The sequence below is a fragment of the Canis lupus genome, chromosome 6 (genome assembly GCF_011100685.1).
Source record: "Canis lupus familiaris isolate Mischka breed German Shepherd chromosome 6, alternate assembly UU_Cfam_GSD_1.0, whole genome shotgun sequence".
Classification (NCBI taxonomy): Eukaryota; Metazoa; Chordata; class Mammalia; order Carnivora; family Canidae; genus Canis; species Canis lupus.
Window position 1 is genome coordinate 31,771,594 of NC_049227.1, and position 19,228 is coordinate 31,790,821.

Consider the following 19,228-nt stretch of genomic DNA (forward strand, 5'->3'; position numbering starts at 1 on the left):
GTGGCTTCTAGAATCTCTTGGTAAACTCAAGTTTTAAAGTTTTGCTAGACTGAATTCACTGATGAGTTAAGTTAAATTTATTAAGAGTCTAGATTACTTCCAAATAAGATTTAAAAAAAAAAAAAGAACATTAACAGGGTGACTGGCTGACTCAGTTGATGAAGCATGCAACTCTTGACCTCAGGGTTGTGGGTTCAAGCCCCAGGTTGGGTGTAGAGATGACTTAAAAAAATTTTTTTAATGAAACATTAATTACTGCCCCCTTCTGCCTATAAAAACCTTTCATTTTATACAGTTCCTCCGAGCTCTCTTCTATTTGCTAGATGGGATGATACTTGGTTCATGAATCTTGCCAATTAGATCTTCAAAATGTACTCTGCTGAATTCTAGTTTCTTTTTTCTTTTTAAACACAATTATAGAAAAACTAAATATATCTGAGTCTGTGGGTAAACACATCTGTGTCATGTTGAAAGACTCTACCCTGAAGAAGCATATGTTTCTAGAAATTAGGAAATGTATTCATGAATTTGCCAATCTAAAGAATGCTGGCGTAAGAGTTCGCAAATGCTTACTACTTCATTTTCACTAGAAATTAAAGTTTCTAAGAGTTAAGAATTCTGATATATGTGATTGAAGCTACTAGATATAATAAGGGAAAAACATCTCTGTACACAAAGAAAGTAGAACACATTTTGATAAGAAAAGGTATGAAGTAAGAAGATGTTTTTGTGAAGGGAAAAGAAAGGAAATTTGGGGCACCTGGCTGGCTCGGTCAGTAGAGCATGTGACTCTTGATCGCGGGGTTGTGGGTTCCAGTCTCACCCACACTGGATGTAAAGATTACTTACAAATAAAATCTTTAAAAAAAAAGTGAATTTATTCTAGAGTAAAACTGTTTATGAGGAAGAGGAAATGGCAAAATCTGGATATAAAGAAGGAAGTTGTAGAAGGTTTATTGAAAAGAAATCTCTGGGGAGGGACGCCTGGGTGGCTCAATAGTTGAGTATCTGCCTTTGGCTTGCGGTGTGATCCTGGAGTCCTAGGATCGAGTCCCGCAGGGATCGGGCTCCCTGCAGGAAGCCTGCTTCTCCCTCTGCCTACATCTCTGCCTCTCTCTGTGTGTCTCTCATGAATAAAGAAACTCTTTTAAAAATATATTAATAAAAAAAGGAAAGAAATCTCTGGGGGGAAAGTTTTATGTATGGTCAGACTAGCTAAAATTGGAATACATGTAATTAAGTAAATGGTTTTCATATTAAAATTTAGTGGGTACTTAAGTAAAATTTGGTTTTTCTTTGTGTTAAAAGGACAAGGTTTTTTCGGGATGGTGATCTACTCTTGATAATAAGGGATTATGAAGGCATTTTTTCTTTGCCTTTAACCGGGCTAGAAAACAAAAAGCCTAGGTTTTATCAAAATCAGGTCCTATGTTACCTGTCTTAAACAGTTCTTAGATGATGTAAGAAAAACTGAATCTTCCCGATGATAAAAAGAGCCAACATTTCCCTTTTGACAGCCATTCAACTGTTTGCCTGCAAAGTCTTTGTCGCCCTGGCTAAGGGGATAATCAAATATTTTTTCGCAGTGAACTAGGAGCCTATTGGACAAGGGGTTTAAAACCTTCTTGATATTTTGGACACACTTCCCCCCAAATCAAATCCTACATGAAGTCTTTTTGAACTCAAAATAACTTTGGGATTTTTCAGAGCATCCCTGAAAAACTGCAAAAAAGATTGGTTCCCTCTCCTTATAAAGGAGAGACATTAAATTAATTAGGCTTACGTGGTATGTCAAATCAGGTGGGAAACACTGTCAAATAAGTGATGATAAACCTTCTGAGATTATGTTGTGTGGGTACATATTATTAACACAAGCGTTCTAGAAATTGTATAAGATGCCTAAGAATTCTGCCAAAATGCTATCAGTCATATGTCTAGCTGTTATCTCAAAACATCGTACGTCATAGAAATAACCCAAGTTCCTTGTCAATTGATTGACATAAGCTCTACTCAGACCTTTGACCAGTTGAAATGTCTTTCATCATTTACCAACAGTGATGCTTTCATGCAGAGGCTTTTGCAAAAGCGTTCCTGCAAAAATGCTTCATCTAAAAGGAAATTTGTGAGTAAGACTCTAGAAGATGAGTTTTTTGATAACTTTATGATCATAAAGCCGAATTCAGTAAACATTCCCAGAATGAACAGGAACACTAGATTCCAAGCATGGCAAGAATTAATTATGTCAAACTGAAAAGACTCAGGAAGAGGATTATAATTTTTATGACTTTTTGTTTGAAATATTGCTTTAATCTCTTATTTTCCGGATATAGGGATCTTTCCTCTTAAGCTAACTAGGACTTAGAGCAATTTGATTGATTACACTTTGGTATGCAGAACTGAAACATTTATCTTTCTCTTCTGACTTGATCCTTCCAGAATTTGGAAACTCTTAGTGAGTATTGTCTTATTTTCATGGCCATATATTTATTTGCATAAATTTGATAAGAATGTTTGCCTTGTAACGGGACACGGCTGGAAAGGTTGGTTCTGAGGCTTTAACTAGAATGTCATAGTTGAGAGAGTCGTGCATAGATTCAGATATGAATGGCCAGGCAGCTGTAAGGACCTAAGGTTGACTTTATGGAGCCAGTGGAGCCCCTTGGAAATAGTAGTCTGGCACTTTGGTTACAGAGCTCCCAGCAGACATGGGGCGTGAGTAAAGAATGCCACTTCCTGGCAGGTGCAGGAAACTCGAGATATTTTGGAGACCTCAGTGACAGAGGAATTAACCCAAATCTATAGGTACAAGGGTGAAGTATGATGGTGAGCTTTTGGCTTGGCTTCTGGTCCCAAGAGGCTTTTAGAAGTTCAATCTGAGATTGCTCATGAAGAGTTCTGGCAAAGCAGATTTAAAAGAGCCTACATGATCAATTGCTATTCTTGCTCCAAGTTTATTGAAATGACTTGTTTTGCAAACGAGTTAGTGTTAATTTAGCTATCTTGGGTGGAAATGAGGGTAATTGTAGAGAGAGGGGGGAAAAAACCTGTTTCAATAGCACGCCTTTGTGGATATTAGATTCTAATACTGTTCATTGCAAACTGGACTAGATTCTAGATTCTTCTGGTTTTTTCCAGTGTCTGGCTCTAACTTTCCTAACTAATGTTTTTAGTTTTTCTCCTACCCTTCTAAGTTGGAATCACCGAGAACTAAGCTGCCTTTTTTTCCTGGAAGCCCTACCAACTGAACATGAACGACTTGATATGCATGTGAGAGAAATCACCACGACAGCTCACGTGTGCATAATCTTTGTGCCGTTTCCACCATGGCCACTTGAAGATGCGTTCAAACTGCAGACCAGGAAAACCTATCACATGCCTTCACTCCATCTAATGGTGCTTCGAGCTAGACATCTGAAAATCTCAACTGGCTGCCTTTAGAATGCAGGAACTGGGTTTCCAATTTGTGCCAATCATGAACCATAGTTTTTCTTTTATTTCCATAGAAATGCCTCTTGTTTCACATCTGACGACTTGGGCCGCAGGCCTAACTTTGGCACACTGCCTCCTGAGATGAGTTTGAACTGACCCAATGTCAGCATGGAGACGGGTTCCATAGATACAATTATCTACCAGCTCCACTGCTGGGCTGTGAAATTTCTTGGAGGAGTTTCAAAGATGAGACGGACTGTAGGGGAGCAATCTTTGCTGCCCCAAACTGTGTCTCTTCAGCATATGGATGAGTTTAGGCTCATTATTTTTAAGAAACAGAAGGCTCAGGATGAAACTTTGTCCCACTAACTACCTGAAAGAATTTAGACAGAGGGGGCACCTGGGTGGCTCAGTCGGTTAAGCATGGGCCTTAGACTCAGGTCATGATCTCAGGGTCCTGGGATGGAGTCCCGCATCACTGGGATCCCTGCTCAGCAGGGAGCCTGCTTCTCCCTCTTCCTCTGCCCCTCCCTCGCCCTGGCTCAAGCATGCTCTCTCTCTCTCTCTCTCTCTCTCTCTCTCTCTCATTCTTTCTCAAACAAAATAATTTAGACAGAGGACCTGCTGCAGGAAGGGAGCTGTCCCCACAGATAACTACACACAGTATGAACTAGGTGCAATAGACAGGGAGGAAGCTGGCCAAGTCTTTTGGTTAAAGACAAAGCTTTATTTATTTGTTTATTTTTGAGAGAGAGCAAGACAATGGAGAGGGGTGGAGGGAGAGGAAGAGAGAATTCCCAAGCAGGCTCCACACCCAGCTTGGAGCCCAGTGTGGGGCTCTATCTTACCACCGGGAGATCATGACCTGAGCCAAAATCAAGAGTTGGAGGCTTAGTCAACTGAACCACTGAGGTGCCCCCAAAGTCTGTTGGTTAAAATTCCTGTGTGTCCCACTGCTTCCAAGTGGCCTGGCAAACATTTATTTACCATTTTTCCTCTTCCTGTGAATTGTCTTCCTTCCCTTTAAAGTCCCAGACCCCTATCCCCTCCTCCTCCACTCTGGAGGCCATAGAAGCCTCAATTGTCTGATTGTCCATGGGCCTCCTGTTCTTAGCTGGCCCCTTCATGTACGTAATTAAATTTGATTTTCTTCTGTTACTTTGTCTCATGTCAATTTAAAGCAGCCAAAAGAATGTTAAAGGGTAGAGACAAGTAAGATGATTTTTGTTACTTAATAGGGATGAGCTTATTGGAAAGAATTCATGCCGCTAAGATGGAGATAGAGTGAACTATGACCCCCTCTCACCAGCCCCTGCTCCAGGAGTGCCAGCTGAACACTTTGTAGAATCCTTCCAGACCTTTCCATACACACACATGCACATGTACACACACACATACATATGCACATACATGTGAGGTTGGTTGTCTTTGAAAAGAATAGATAAATGTCTAATCAGATCTTCTGCCCAAAAGAAGATGGGAACAGACATTTCTCCAAAGAAGCCGTACGGATGGCCAACAGACACATGAAAGATGTTCAACGTCACTCACCCTCGGGGAAACGTAAAGCAAAACTACAATGAGATATCACCTCACACCTGCCGGAACGGCTAGTATCAAACAGACAGGAGATAACAAGCATTGGTGAGCACATGGAGAAAAGGGAACCCTTGTGCACGGCTGGTGGGGACGCAAACTGGTGCAGCCACTGTGGAAGAGTATGGAGGTTCATCGAAAAATTAAGACTAGAGCTACACCAGGATCCAACAGTCCTATTTCTGGCTCTTTATCTGAGAAAATAAAAACACTTAACTTGAAAAGATACCTGCGCCCTCACATTTACTGCAGCATCATTTACAGTAGCCAAGACATGGAAACAATGCAAGTGTCCATCAATAAGTGGATAAAGAATGACATGAGAGCTGGGTGTTATACTATATGTTGGCAAGTTGAATTTATTTTTTTTTAACATTTTATTTATTCACGAGAGACACAGGCAGAGGGAGAAACAGGCTCCATGCAGGGAGCCTGATGTGGGACTCGATCCCAGGACCCCAGGATCACGCCCTGAGCCAAAGGCAGATGCTCAACCACTGAGCCATCCACGTGACCCCATATGATCCCACTTATATGTGAAATCTAGAAAAAAAAAGACAAGCTCATATATACAGAGAACAGATTGGTGGTGGGCAGAGGGAACGGGTGAAGGAGGTCAAAAGAGTATGGACTCCCAGGTATAAAGTGAAACATATGTCCACACAAAGACTTCTCTGTGAGTGTACAAAGCACCTGGGTGGCACCTGGGTGGCTCAGTGGGTAAAGCATCTGCCTTCGGCTCAGGTCATGATCTGACCCCCAGGACCCTGGGATCCAGCCCCAGGTCAAGCACTCTGCTTCATGGGGGAGTCTGCTTTGCCCTCTCCCTCTGCTGCTCCCCCTGCTTATGCTCTCTTGCTCTCAAATAAATAACATCTTAAAAAAGAAATAGACTGAATGTTTGTGGCCCCCACCCTGCTTCATATGTTGAAACCTAACCCCAGTGTGATGGAGTTGGAAGGTGGGGCCTTTGGCACATGATTATATCATGAGGGTGTAGCCCCCATGAATGGGATTAGTGCCCTTATGAGAAAAGACCCCAGAGAACTCCCTTGCTGTTTCCATTGTGTGAGGACACAGTGAGAAGACAGCTTTCCTTCCACACTCACCCCCAGGAGGCAGGGCGTCCCCTCCCATCCCATAAGTGTGGGCTGTGTGAGTGACTTCCTTCCAAAGAATATTGTTTAAGACCAGGGAATGAGGGGCAGTCCCGGTGGCTCAGCGGTTTAACGCCACCTTCAGCCCAGGGCGGGATCCTGGAGACCCTGGATCGAGTCCCACATCAGGCTTCCTGCATGGAGCCTGCTTCTCCCTCTGCCCATGTCTCTGCCTCTCTCTCTCTATGTCTCTCATGAATAAATAAATAAATAAAATATTTAAAAAAAAAGATGAGGGATGGAAAAGAATAACCCCATAGTGGAGAAGCCCGCTGAATACCTCTCAGCCAGGTGATCACAGTCAATGCTAACAGCAGTGATGAGTCATCTTGAGAGCACACGCCCTTCATAGGTGGACAATGGCCCTTTTCTTCTGTGATCTTTCTCGTCAAACACATAACCCCCAGTCTCATTAGAAAAACATCAGACAGGGACACCTGGGTGGCTCAGTGGTTGGGCATCTGCCTTTGGCTCAGGGCATGATCCTGGGGTCCTGGGATTGAGTTCCACATCGGGTTCCCCATGGGCACCTGCTTCTCCCTCTGCCTGTGTCTTTGCCTCTCTCTGTGTATCTCATGAATAAATAAATAAATAAAATCTTAAAAAAGAGAAACATCAGACAAATCATCATCAGACAAATCGTCATCAAGGAACAGTCTACAGAATACCTGACCAGTGCTCCTCATGGTTGGGAAGGTCATCAAAGACAAGGAAAAGTCTGAGAAATGGTCACACCCCCGAGGAGCCAGAGGAGGTACGAGATCCCCAAGGGACTCCTGGAATGGAAAAAAGACATGAAGGAAAAAACTAAGGGAATCTGAATGAAGTAAAGACATTAGTTAATAATGCATCAAAATTAGTTCACTAATTGTGACAAGTGCACAATTCCGATGGAAGATATTAACAAGCAAAGCCAGACAGAATCCCCTGAATTGGATCATGGGGGGGAAACAATGAGCATTAGTGAAATAATTGGTAAAGTCCCATTAAGAGCTCAGTGGGTTAACAGTGCCATATGGTGTTGCTTTCGTAGTTGAGGCCAACGTACCCGGTGATGTATCACATCGATATCAATCAATGTCAACAGTGGGGGAAGCTGGGTGAGAGGTATATGGGAGACGTAACAGACTTCCCAACTCTTCCCAGAAGTAAAGGCTTGTTACAGAAAAAATAATAACCCGACAGCAAAATGGGATCATGGCACATGGCAATTGCTCAGCTAATACAGTAACAGGTATCCTTTCCCATCATTTTGGGTTTTTTTTTTTCTGATCATGGAAATAACTCATTCAACATTCAGCAATGCCTTGGCCCCAAGGTGAAAAAATTCTGAACCCTACAAAAATAAATAAAATAGAAAGTGAAGCTTAACCATAATTCCACTCCCCACTGTTAGGTCCATGTATTACATTCTGGACTTTCCCTGATGCCTGTGCAATCACTCGGTTTTATATTTTTTACAGATGAGACAACGCCCTACATTTCAGTAATATGGTCATTGTCAACACACTGTGGACTTCCTTCTGCACCAAGGTCACCCCTCTTCGGTGTTCTTCTGGAGAGAGGGCTGGGAGCCCTCTGCAAGGTGGATTAGCAGCTCAACGATCATTTCCTTAAGATGGACTTGAAGTTATTACCAATTTTCTCCCTGCCATCCACACCTTTATGAGCATGTGTGAGAATGTCTGCAGGACAGATCCCCGGCTGCAGAGCTGGACGTGCCATGGCACATTCACCATGTGGCACCCTATGGCCAAATTGCCCTGATTGTCCTCAGTATAGCCTGGGTGGCTCAGTCGGTTAAGTGTCTCCGTTTGGCTCAGGTCATGATCCCGGGATCTTGGCATTGAACCCCACATTAGTCTCCCTGCTCAGCAGGAGGGGAGTCTGCTTCTCCCTCAGCCTCTGCCCCCACTTGTGCTTTCTCTCTCTCTCAAATAAACCAATAAAATCTTTAAAAAAAAAAAAAAAAAAAGCCTGGCTGCACAATGCTCAAAGGCAGCTGGGTACAATACCTCCCCACGCCTGCCTTCACCTCTTTGGTGATGTCTAGGCACCTGTGGGTGGCCATTGTGACATCACAGGTGCAGGGGTGGGACAGGACACCACCTCAGGGGATGGTACTGGATGTCCCTCTGGGACTCAGCTGCATTTGGGATGGCAGGGGTCTTGGTGATCGGCGCTGCATTTCCCAGCAGAACTGGGTGGGGGTGGGGTGGGGGGGTGGGCAGGGAGAGGGTGCGTGACATTTCAAAGGTTGCGCTACAGTACCACGGTTTCGTGTTTGGAAAATGACATAAAGGAGTTTTCTCGGAAAAGCATCCCTATCATTCATTTCTTCACACAACAAATATTTGGGTTTCCTTTATGTACCGGTTATGGGTTACGGTCAATGGGGGGTGAGCCAGGGTCCGCTCCCGAGCTCGCAGAACTTAGATTCAAGGAGCACTGAATCGGTGAGCGGCAGGTGCTGCTTTCTGCAGCTGCTCAAACAAACCCCAACATTTCAGACTCCAGACTGGCCCCAACGGCCCATCTCGTGGCTCCAGGGGCCCCTCCTCCCTGGGGCTGCTTTATTATTTTTTTTAAGATTTTGTTTATTCATGAGAGATACAGAGAGAGGCAGAGACACAGGCAGAGGGAGAAGTAGGCTCCCTGCAGGGAGCCCCATGCGGGACTCGATCCCAGGACCCCGGGATCATGCCCTGAGCCCAAGGCAGACGCTCAACCACTGAGCCCCCCAGGTGCCCCCCACCCAGGGCTTATTTTTGTGGTGATTCAATCACTGCAAGTCTCCTCTAAGAAACCGGAGTTACCCTCTTTGGGTTCCAACCTGTCCCCCGCACCTGCCAAGTCTTCAAACCAGCGGACCACCCCCACCTGTCAAGTCTCAGCTCACAGGGACCCTCCTCAGAGTGACCCTTCCTGGATGTCCTTGTTCATGAGTTTCTGATAGCCACTCTGCTCACTGCTGGCTCTCGTCCCTCCAGCTCCATGGCAGGGGCAGAGTCACACTCCCCTTCCCCAGCACGACGCTGCTGGGGACAGGCTTGACGTCCAGGCCTGCCTTGCACCCCACAGCCCGCGTGGCCAGCTCACCCATGGTGTGGGAACACAAGTGCAGTGGGTCATTTCCGAGCCAAGGCAGTTAGGAACAGAGGAGCCTTCCCTCCTCTCTGTTCCTGCACGCCCTGCACGCCTGGGCTGGACGGGGACGTCAGGGACACCCTAGAAGCTGTGCGTTGCAGAAGGCAGTGCTGTGGGTGGCCTGCGGCCCTGAATGAGCTGTGTGGAGCAGGGCCACTTGCTCCCTCCCCGACTGGACACCCACATTGCAAGTGGATGTCGGCACAGCTGGCCCCTTATTGGGTCTCAGCTCAAAGTCACCTCCCAAACTAACCTCACCCCCCCGGTCATGCTATCACATCAACCGCTTCTGTGCGTATTTGGAATCCACTTGAGAGTCTTTGGTTCGTTTACCTGTTCACCTGCACACTGTGTGTCTCAACCTGAATGGGAGGCCGGAACCCCCATCTCCCTTGCTCCTGCCCATTCCCGTTGCCTAGAATAGCGCCTGGCACACAGCAGGTGGTCAATAAAAGCCCCAGGGAACCAGTAAGCCGGCTGATATGGCTCAAATGTCTCATCTGTTCAACAGAATAAATACTAACCCGCCATCTCAAGGGGGCTCCTCTAGCACCATGTAGGTCACCTTGAAAAAGCATGAAAGGTTATAAAATTGGATCTAGACACAAGTCAGTAAATGAAAAGGTACCGCTAACTCCCGATGAACCAGGTGCGTAACTGTGAGTAACTTGGTGGACTTTCGCTTCAAGGTCACGGTCTTGGCACCTTGTGTTGCGTTGGGGAGGAGGGTTCTGGAAGCTTCTGGCTGCATCCCCTCTAGGGCAAAATGCACTAACTGTCCACTGGCTCCTTTCCTCCTCTGAAGAACGCAGCTTTATCCTGAGGGGCAGGGTGCTCTTTGAAGTAAAGGCGAATGATCAGAAGGGAAGTTGCTGGGCCTGGTGTCTGGGAAAGCTCTTTACAGGATAATGACTCCTTTTGCACCCCACCCCCTCCTCTTCTCCCATCCTGCTTGGACAGTGGCTAGGGCTGGATTTCCAGCAGGGCCGAGGCTAGCCCTTAGTGTGCCTTTGTTAGAATTAGAAAAAAAGACTTCCACTGTGAGCAGTCAATTAGAAAACAGCTCCTGTGGGCAGAAGCCTGCCTGTGGGTGCTGGGCCTGGCTTGGCAAGCAGAGCACAGGCTGGGTTTCATTCAGTTCCCATTCAATACCTCAGCTGGGAGCTTTGAGCAGTACACGAACTGCACCACTGTCCGTGGCAGCCCTGATTTTGGATTTAGGAGGCAACCCTGAGAACGTAAAGCACTTGCTGAAGCCAGACCCAAAAGATAAAAAAAGCCTGGACCCGGGGATCCCTGGGCGGCTCAGCGGTTTAGCGCCTGCCTTCGGCCCAGGGTGTGATCCTGGAAACCGGGGATCGAGTCCCACATCAGGCTCCCTGCATGGAGCCTACTTCTCCCTCTGCCTGTGTCTCTGCCTCTCGCTCTCTGTGTGTCTCTCATGAATAAATAAATACAATCTTTAAAAAAAAAAAAAAAAAGGCTGGACCCTTCAGAAGGGTGGAGCCTCTATACCAACCTTGGAAGAACTTCCTCCTAACTTTTCCTCCTTTTTTTTTTTTTTTAATATGTTATTTATTTATTCATGAGCGACATACTGAGAGAGGCACAGACACAGGCAGATGCGGGACTTGATCCCAGGACCCCAAGATCAGGACCTGAGCCAAAGGCAGATGCTCAACCACAGAGCCACCCAGGCGTCCCTCCTCTGTTTTGGGGTTTTTAAAAAAATAATCTCCATAGTTTATTTTGAAATGACTTCAAAGTTACAGGAAGGTTGCAAAAACCATACAAAGAACTCCCCTTCACCCAGACTGGTCTCGTGTTAACATTGTATTTCATTTACTCCACTACCCACCTCTCCCTCGGCCCTTGGTCCTCCTCTTTCCCTATGTAGGTACCAGCTCATCACTCCTGTTTTTTTTTCTGAATCGCTTGACAGCAGCTGGCAGGCAAAACGACGCCCATTGTGCCTAAATGCTCAGGCGTGTGTATCCCCAACACAAGGACACCTGCCAAAGCACCTCGGCGTTCCTAAGTAAAACATAACACTCCCATCCAGAAGTCAGATACGTTCGGTTTTGGGTTATAACTAATCCCTTTTAATTCTCACTGCTACTCCCCTTGACCCTAAAACTCATGCGGGGCCCTGGAAAGATCACACCAAGCTCCATCTTGCCCAAGCTTGCCCGTGCTCTCTGCCCCAACCACGGGGGTCCCCCTTCGATTCTGCACGCTTGCCAAGCACCTCTCAGCCTTGGGACGTTTTTCCTTCCAACTGAGGTAAAACGCACATAACAAAACGCACCACTTTAAAAATGAACGATTCAGGGTCATTTAGTAAGTTCACGCTGTTGTGCAACCATCACCGCCATCTAGTTCCAAAACATTTGCATCGTCCGTAAAGGAAGCCCTGTGCCCGGCTAGGCAGCTCCTGAGCAGCGACCCACGGACAGATGTGTCTACGGATTTCTGTCTTCTGGACACTTCATATAAATGGAACCCACGTGCCTCAGAGCCTTGCAGCAGCTGTTCCTTCTCCCCACATGCTTTTCCCTCCTCCATGCTGACTCACCCCTTAGGAATTCACTTCATCAGCTCTTTTTCTTTCTTTCTTTCTTTCTTTCTTTCTTTCTTTCTTTCTTTCTTTCTTTCTTTCTTTCTTTCTTTAAGGTTTTATTTATTTACTCATGAGAGACACAGAGAGAGAGGCAGAGACACAGGCAGAGGGAGAAGCAGGCTCCCTGCAGGGAGCCCGATGTGGGACTCGATCCCAGGACCCCGGGATCACGACCTGAGCCAAAAACAGTTGCTCAACCTCTGAGCCACCGAGCCACCGAGGTGTCCCTCACCAGCGCTTCCTTAGGCAGCTTTCTTGGCGCTTCCCTGAGGTCAAATCCCCCCAACCTCTTACACCTTCAGGAAACCCCCAAGTGGCCCTTGGCGTTTTTGCACAATTTTAATTACTGTGTGGTGGTTTCATTCGTATCTCCCGTGGTTCGATTATACAGTTATTTAGGCAGGAACGTGTCGGCTTTATCACTGGATGCCGAGGCCTAGCCCAGAATCTGGCACGCAGTAGGGGTTCAGTGATTTTTTGTTTGTTCGTTTGTTTTTTTGTGAATTGACTGAGTGAGCGAGCACCCTTTACAGAGAAGCCGGCTTGGTTCCCCCGGGCCGGTGGGCTGGTGACCTGGGGGGGCCCACCCTGCCCCCCTACATGCCCATATATGGACACGATCAGCACAGCGCTGGCCGCCGTCTGTGAGGTCCAGGCCCCCCGCGACCTCACAATGCCCAGGGCCCGCCTTGTGTCTATAAGAGGCCGAGGGGTCAGCCCCCCGGCTCACAGCCCACGAAGTTCCACCTGCTCACAGGTTGGCTGGCTCAACCAAGGTGGTCCCCCTGCTCTGAGCATCCGGGCCGGATCCATCCAGCGCCATGGCCAGATACCGATGCTGCCGCAGCCAAAGCCGGAGCAGATGCCGCCGCCGGAGACGCAGATGCCGCAGACGAAGGAGGCGATGTTGTCGGAGGCGGAGAAGGAGAGGTGGGGGGGGCCCGCCCCGTGGGGCTGGGGGTGGTGGGGTGCTCCGGGGTACAGCTGGGGGGGCTCCCGCCGAGCTGATCTCCAGCCGGCCTCTCCCCGCAGTGTGCTGCCGCCGCTACACCGTGGTGCGCTGTAGGAGAAGATGAATGAACGCCCAGACTCGCCAGCCCACCGCACTCCGCTGCGCAACCACCAGCCAAGACCCCCCTGCCGCCTCCTGAACATGCCACCCGCTCGATGAAGTGAACAGGAGCCTGCTAATGAACAATGCCGCCTGTCAATAAATGATGAAAAAATCACCCTTCTCGTCTGTTTGCCTTGACGGGGCTCGGGGTGGTGGGAGGGCTCTCGGGGAAGAGGGCACACGAGTGCCCGTGGTCACTGCATCACTGGATCTTGTTCCACTCTCTGCTCCGCTCTGGTCACAACCCGAATCTGCACCACCACCCAGCACCCCTGATCCCACCCACCATCCCTTTGTGACCCTGACCCCGGGGCCTCAGGCCTCTGCACTGTGCTCCATGGCTTTCTGTGCACGGCTGGAAATGGGTCACGGAAACTGGCTCTGGGCTGGCTCCCCCCCCCCCCGCCCCCCGACCCTGGGAGAACCAAGGAAAGCAGCAGCTCAAGCTCCAGGTTTATCTAAATCCCACTTCTCTGCAAAGTGTCCACCTAGGTTTCTGCCCCTGCGTGGTCCTCTAGCAGCCCTGGAGGCCTGAGCACTGCTACGGTGCCTTGCCCAGGAGTGGAGCTGAACACACCTCCCCAGCTGAGAAAACGAGGTGACTTGTCCGTCTCCTCTGCCCCTCAGCCATGGAGGTGGTTCACGAGACTCTTGGAAACTTGGAGCTAAGTAGACCTCAGAGCACGTCAATTATAATCATCACATGGTGGCAGAGAGAGCCCAGGGCAACTCATGCGTGACTGGGAACTCCGTGACCCGGTACCCCAAAGTGACAGGGCTACTTAGCACTTCTCATTTAAGCACTTCTCATTTATTGAGCACCATGCGGTCATCACCTCCAGGCCTCGTGCTGACCTTGAGAGACAGGTATACATGATCCTGTCTTTTCAGGTAAGGACATGGAATGGGACTGAACCCGCTTGCATGACCCCAATCACTAGATGGCTTCCTGTCACCCAAACGGCAGGATGGCTGGACACAGACCCTCCTCTCTCCCGCCCTGGGGCAGGCTTTTACAAATAGATCAAACTCTAGCTCTAGAAGCTTCAGACTCAGCAGCATCTGGGGGCGATCCCTGGGCACCCGTATTTTTAATAAGTGCCACCCCCAAGGTCACTAATAACAGCACACTAGGGAAGAATTTTAAGCCCCTCTGTTTTAGTTTATTGCCGCTTTAACAAATTAGCCCAAACTTTGTTGCTTAAAACCCAAATTTATTGGTTTTGCAGGGTCAGAATTCCAAAATGATCTAAAATCCAGGTGTGGGCAGGGCTGTGTTTCTAGAGGCTCCAAGGGAGAATAACCGGTTTCCTTGTCTTTCCCAGCGCCTTGAGGCTAGACCTGCATTCCCTGACTCACGGCCCTTGTGGGACCACACTGGCCCCACCCAGAATAATCCAGGATGATCTTCCCATCGCACATCCAGAAAGTCCCCTTGCACCTCAGGTAACATCCATGGGGAAGTTCGTTTGGTTGCTCCGATTCAGATTCTGGGTTTTAATGGGATCTTCAAAGTAGAGTGAGACCCAGGAGATCTGAAGATGGCATGTTTGGAGGGTGACAGATTGACACCCAGCCTAGCCCAAGCATCACACTACCTCTTTAAGCCCGCTCTCTCCACGGAAAATAGGAATTTTCACAGGGAGGAGTGAAGGAGTGAATGGATGGAAAGTAAATGAACCAATGCCTGGCATACGCTGACATGCGGGCAACCCGTATAAAACCCCAGATCATGGCACGGCCCCGAGGTGGTGAGGAAGCGTCAGAAAGGACTGTGTGAATTCACACCAGCTGAGCCACGGGCTTGGATTTGGACCAGAAAAAGGTGGCAATGTTCTTGTGGCTACAAGGGACCAGGGACACATTTTCTAGGCGAGGCAAAGCTGCTGCATGGCTATGGGGGGGGGGGGGGGGCGGCACTGACAGGGCCAGGGTGGAAACAATGGTGGGGTGGGGCCACTGAGTCATAGTGGGGGGCCCCCTTTATATACGTGTCCCCAAAGAGCGGCTAGCAGACCAGACCAACATCAACAGCAAGCGCAGGTGGGCAGGCCTCAGCCCTCCTCCCCCACCCCAAGGCCAGCTGCAGCCTCAGCCTCCGCCACCTGCCCGGCCAGCACGATGGTCCGATGCCGCGGGAGGAGTCCCAGCGAACATCCACAGCATGGGCATGAGCAGCAGCGACAGTGCCAGGAGCAGGAGGAGGAGCAGGCTGTGAACCCCGAGGACATCCCCACGGCCGAAGGAAGGACCAACAAAGACTATCACTACAGACACAGGCACTGCTCCCGGAGGCGACGGTACAGGGTCCACCAGAGGCGGCGACGCTCCTGCCGGAGGCGCCGCAGACGGGCCTGCAGGCACAGGAGACATCACCGAGGTCCGGCTGGTCCCCAGCCCTGCCCCTCACGGCCCCCAGCCCCATCCCCACGGCCCCCCAACCAGAACTCTTTCCCAACAGGCTCCAGAAGGGTCAGGAGGAGGAGATACAGGAGGTGCCACTAAACCTTCCCGGGCCCATTGGCACCCCCGGCTGGAAAGTAAGGAAAAGTCACCCGCCGGAGAACCACCTCGCGAGACAACGGCGATCCCCCGACCTGGGATGCCCAAGCCCTGAGTTTGCAAGGAGCCCACAAAATTGTGACTAAAATGAGCCCGAGTCATCTGCCAAATAAAGCTTGAGATAATACACTTGCTGTTGGGGTCTCCTTTGAGATAATACACTTGCTGTCGGGGTCCCCCTTTGAGATAAATACACTTGCTGTCGGGGTCCCCTTTGCGCAAAATGGCACAGAGACTATCTACGAATAAATCCCATACCATGCTGGCATGTCACCTGGGTGTCCTCGTCACCCAGAGCCAGGGTTCATGCTGCCCCTCGCTACTCTGCCTAATGGATGGATGCTGGGTAACTGGGGATAGTGTGAGTTGTACAGAGATGGATGGCAGGTCTGGTGTGCTCCAGCAAGAACAAGGCCAGGATGGAGGGAATCAAAGTCCAGCCAGGGTAATGCAGGGCCTTGTAGACCAAGCGTTTGAGGCCCTACATTACCACAAGCCTTTAGGGCCCTGTTGGTAGGGCCTGCTCCCTCTGGAGGCTCTAGGGCAGAACCTATTTCTGCCTCTGAAGCTCCTCCTGAGTGAAATTCCCCGGCCTCTCTTCTAAGGACACTACTGAGTGCAGTTAGGGCCCACCCAGACAATCCAGGCTAGTCTCCCCACCTCAAGAGCCCTGGAGGAGGGTCCTTATTCAGCTAAAGATTTGGGGCAGAAAATTGGCAGGAATCCATTTTCCATCCCAAGTGCTCAGAAAGGACTGATTGTGTGGTACGGGCAGGCGTAGAGAGACCTGTGACCCCTCCCTGGGATCAAGTCCCACATGGGGCTCCCTGCAGGGAGCTTCTTCCTCTGTGACTCTGCCTCTGTCTCTCAATAAATACATAAAAAATCTTAAAAAAAAAAAAAAAAGAGAGAGACCTGTGACCCAAAGAGTTAGTAGGGTTTTTTTTTTTTCTAAGAGCATAGCTTAATATACATATTACATATATGTAATATATAATATGTAATATATATATGTAATATATATTAGCTTAGTACATATGTACTTATACATATTATATAGCTTAATATACATATTAAGCTATGCTCAATATACATAGGGTGCAAGTTTTAAGTGCACCTGTGTAGCCTCCCCTGACTCACCCTCTTCCTGGGCCCCAGGCCAAGAAATCAGATGTGTCCCGGCTCTCCCTTCCCTCATGCCAACTACCCACTCCCCAAAAGTAGCCACTCTTCTGACCCATCTTCACATACTGTCAACAGCTCTCTTGGGCTGGGTATTTCTGGAATGTGGGGAGGAGTCTATGTGCTCTCCTGCTTCTGGAAATCCTATCCCCAACTGCCATCTCAGCTAAAGGTGGGGGGGGGGGGACTTTTGCCAGCACAAACGAGGCCTGGTGGAGGAGGCAACATGGCTAGGCGAGGCAGCTGGCCTGGAATTCTGACTGGGCCCCAGCCTGCAGGTGGTGGGAGCTCAGGGGGGCTGCTGGCAGCCCAGGTTTGAGTCAGATGTTGGCCTGGGGCTCAGGTATCCAAGGGTGGGGGTGGGGGCTCCAGGGGCCCCTTTGTGATGTCAGCGCCCTGCCTACTGTCCTCACGGCCCACCACTCCCCCCACAGTGGCCTTCCCTCCCAGTCTGGAGAGGCAGCCAGAGCTGGCGATGGGTTCCCATTGTGCCAAGCTCGGCACAGGCCACAGCCGGGGCCACGAATCCTCCATGAAGAAGCTCATGGCCTGCGTGAGTCAGGATAACTTCTCCTTGTCGTCAGAAGGCGAGGAAGAGGAGGAGGGAGAGGAGGAGGAGGAGGAGGAGGAGGAAGAGGAGGAGCTCCCGGTGCAGGGCAAGCTGCTGCTGATGGAGGCCGAGAGGCAGGAGGAGGAGGGCGCCGAGGAAGACCCCGTGGCCCAGCAGAGCCCCGAGCCCAAGCAGACGCACTCCTGACCCACGACGGTGGCCCAGGAAGACATTCCTGCCACTGTTCCAGCGAGAAGAACTTTCAGAAAAGAGTCAATAAAAAGTCTCCAAGGACTTCTCGCCTCCTGTGGTGTTATATGGGCAGTGTGTGTGTGTGTGTGTGTGTGTGTGTGTGTGTGTGTTTCGGGAGGGTTGGAGAGCAGCAGTCCGCCACCCCTGATCCTGCTGTCCAGCCAGAAGTTCTCACAGGGCCCACCCCATGACTTCTCAGCCACCCTCTCCAGCTTTTGTTGGTGGGGGGGGAATGTGGTCAGCCCGTCCTGCCTGTGGGGGGGGCAGGGGAAGCAGGAGATTCCTCTCTGGGTCTGGGCAGGTGCAGGCGGAAAGCACCCAAAGGGCCAGCAAGCACAGACCTGGGCTCAAATCTCTTTCTGCTAGTTGTGTGACCTTGAGCAAGTCCCAGTCTGTCTCTGAGCCTCAGCCTGGCCCTTCCCTGTTGAAGGGTGAGATTAACTGTGACCACAGGCTAATCGTTTGGGAGAAGTACCCGCAGGGGTGGGTGGGATCAGGCCTGGCAGGCAGTGAGTGTGTAAGACAGGAAGTGTTGCTGGGGTCACGGTGGCTGCACCTGCCACACTGGCCCTGGTTTGAGGGGCAGAGCTTACGGAAGGGTCTGGAGTCCTCTGCTACTATCTTCACACCCAAGGTGACCATCTGTGCCCTGCCCCCTGCCCCCTGCCCCCAGAGGCTGACTTCTAGTTTATGAAGGGGTCCAGCTGCCACTGCCCTCATCACAGCAACAGGCAGAGGGAGCCCAGAGAAGCTGCCAGGTCCAGATGCAGAACCCAGGCCGCTGGCTGGTGTCTGCTTACTCCGGCCTTCAGGAAGCTTCAGAACGTGTCTCTCACCCATCCTGCCCTGGCTCCCTTAACCCTTCTCTTCCCAAAAGGAAGGACAAATGTGTTCACCCCCACTTCCCTCAGTCCCCCAAGGACCAGCCATCTGGGCCCGAGAAGGGTCTTGATCAGGGCTGCTGGGGGTTACAGTATTTCCAGGGGAGTCTCAGGTTCTCTGGGAGCAGATGTGAGGGTAGGGAGTAGCCCCGAGTTCCTCGAAGGGGAGGCTGCTGCTGACGCCTGCAGAGGGCGAGTGACGTCGGAAGGAAGAGGCCCCACTGTAACCCGGTGGGCCAGTGGGGTCCTTCTGTCCACCTGCCCCATCGTCTTCCTGGCAAACCTCTGTCGAGCCCCTGCTGTGCGCCAGGCACGATGGGCCCTGAGATGAATAAGGCACAGTCTCTGTCCCACTATGCACTCGAGGGTGGGGGTGTGGGGGGTCAGCCGTGGAGGGTCAGTGGGAGGGTGCGGGGTAGGGGGGAGAAGGTGAGAAGATGGGAGGGGTGGGGGAGAGTAGGAGAGGGTGGGCGAGATGGCCCAGAGACCCAGTCTTCACAGAGTGGCCCAGCACTGACCACCGCCCCCCACCAGCCCCACGGAGCCCACACAAGGCAGAGCCATTAGGACAGAGCCACCTGTGCCCTCTGTGATCCCCACGGACCCTTTAGGGACCAGAAGGCAAGAACGGAAGGGGCCAGACCTGGATTTGAATCCTGGCTCTGCCACCGACGAGCTGTGGGACTCTGGGCTGGTCCCTCCACCTCTCTGGGCCTGCTTCCCCTTTGGAACATCTAC

General features: G+C 50.2%; 4 protein-coding genes across 7 annotated transcripts in view; 3 read left to right on the forward strand and 1 right to left on the reverse strand.

The window, feature by feature from the left end:
* The window catches only part of LOC119872301 (zinc finger protein ZIC 5-like), a 57,367-nt gene that overhangs the window by 23,965 nt on the left and 14,174 nt on the right, over window positions 1–19,228 (reverse strand). Inside the window, exon 4 of the mRNA XM_038538931.1 lies at window positions 6,851–6,958. Coding sequence (XP_038394859.1) covers window positions 6,851–6,958 — 108 coding nt within the window. The remainder of the gene's footprint in view (window positions 1–6,850; window positions 6,959–19,228) is intronic.
* LOC609916 lies at window positions 12,298–14,708 on the forward strand. Of its 2 annotated transcripts, XR_005360915.1 has the most exons (4): window positions 12,298–12,879; window positions 12,982–13,954; window positions 14,389–14,509; window positions 14,694–14,708. XR_005360915.1 is itself a non-coding variant. In XM_038540364.1 (2 exons), the coding sequence occupies exons 1-2, from the start codon at window positions 12,560–12,562 to the stop codon at window positions 13,013–13,015; spliced, it is 354 nt and encodes a 117-aa protein (XP_038396292.1). In that variant the 5' UTR covers window positions 12,298–12,559; the 3' UTR covers window positions 13,016–13,178. The 2 variants fall into 2 exon arrangements, 1 of the variants encoding a protein (XP_038396292.1); XM_038540364.1 differs by lacking the exons at window positions 14,389–14,509; window positions 14,694–14,708 and having other exon boundaries at window positions 12,982–13,178.
* Window positions 15,085–15,729, forward strand: PRM2 (protamine 2). The gene is given in 2 exon segments (NM_001287148.1): window positions 15,085–15,443; window positions 15,525–15,729. Coding segments are annotated over 2 exon segments (303 nt in total). The 5' UTR covers window positions 15,085–15,184; the 3' UTR covers window positions 15,569–15,729.
* PRM3 (protamine 3) lies at window positions 15,950–17,652 on the forward strand. 3 transcript variants are annotated; one of them, XM_038540361.1, is made up of 2 exons: window positions 15,950–15,971; window positions 17,242–17,652. In XM_038540361.1, exons 1-2 carry the CDS (start codon window positions 15,965–15,967, stop codon window positions 17,562–17,564), a joined length of 330 nt encoding a protein of 109 aa, XP_038396289.1. In that variant the 5' UTR covers window positions 15,950–15,964; the 3' UTR covers window positions 17,565–17,652. The 3 variants fall into 3 exon arrangements, with proteins under 3 accessions (XP_038396289.1, XP_038396288.1, XP_038396290.1); XM_038540360.1 differs by lacking the exon at window positions 15,950–15,971 and adding an exon at window positions 17,019–17,085; XM_038540362.1 differs by lacking the exon at window positions 15,950–15,971 and adding an exon at window positions 17,117–17,150.

Coding starts and splice junctions, on each gene's coding strand:
- LOC609916 (XM_038540364.1), top strand. CDS start 12,560: ATGGACACGATCAGCACAGCGCTGGCCGCCGTCTGTGAGGTCCAGGCC. Junction 12,880..12,981: donor TCGGAGGCGGAGAAGGAGAG/GTGGGGGGGGCC, acceptor CTCTCCCCGCAG/TGTGCTGCCGCCGCTACACC.
- PRM3 (XM_038540360.1), top strand. CDS start 17,034: ATGGCTAGGCGAGGCAGCTGGCCTGGAATTCTGACTGGGCCCCAGCCT. Junction 17,086..17,241: donor GACTGGGCCCCAGCCTGCAG/GTGGTGGGAGCT, acceptor CTCCCCCCACAG/TGGCCTTCCCTCCCAGTCTG.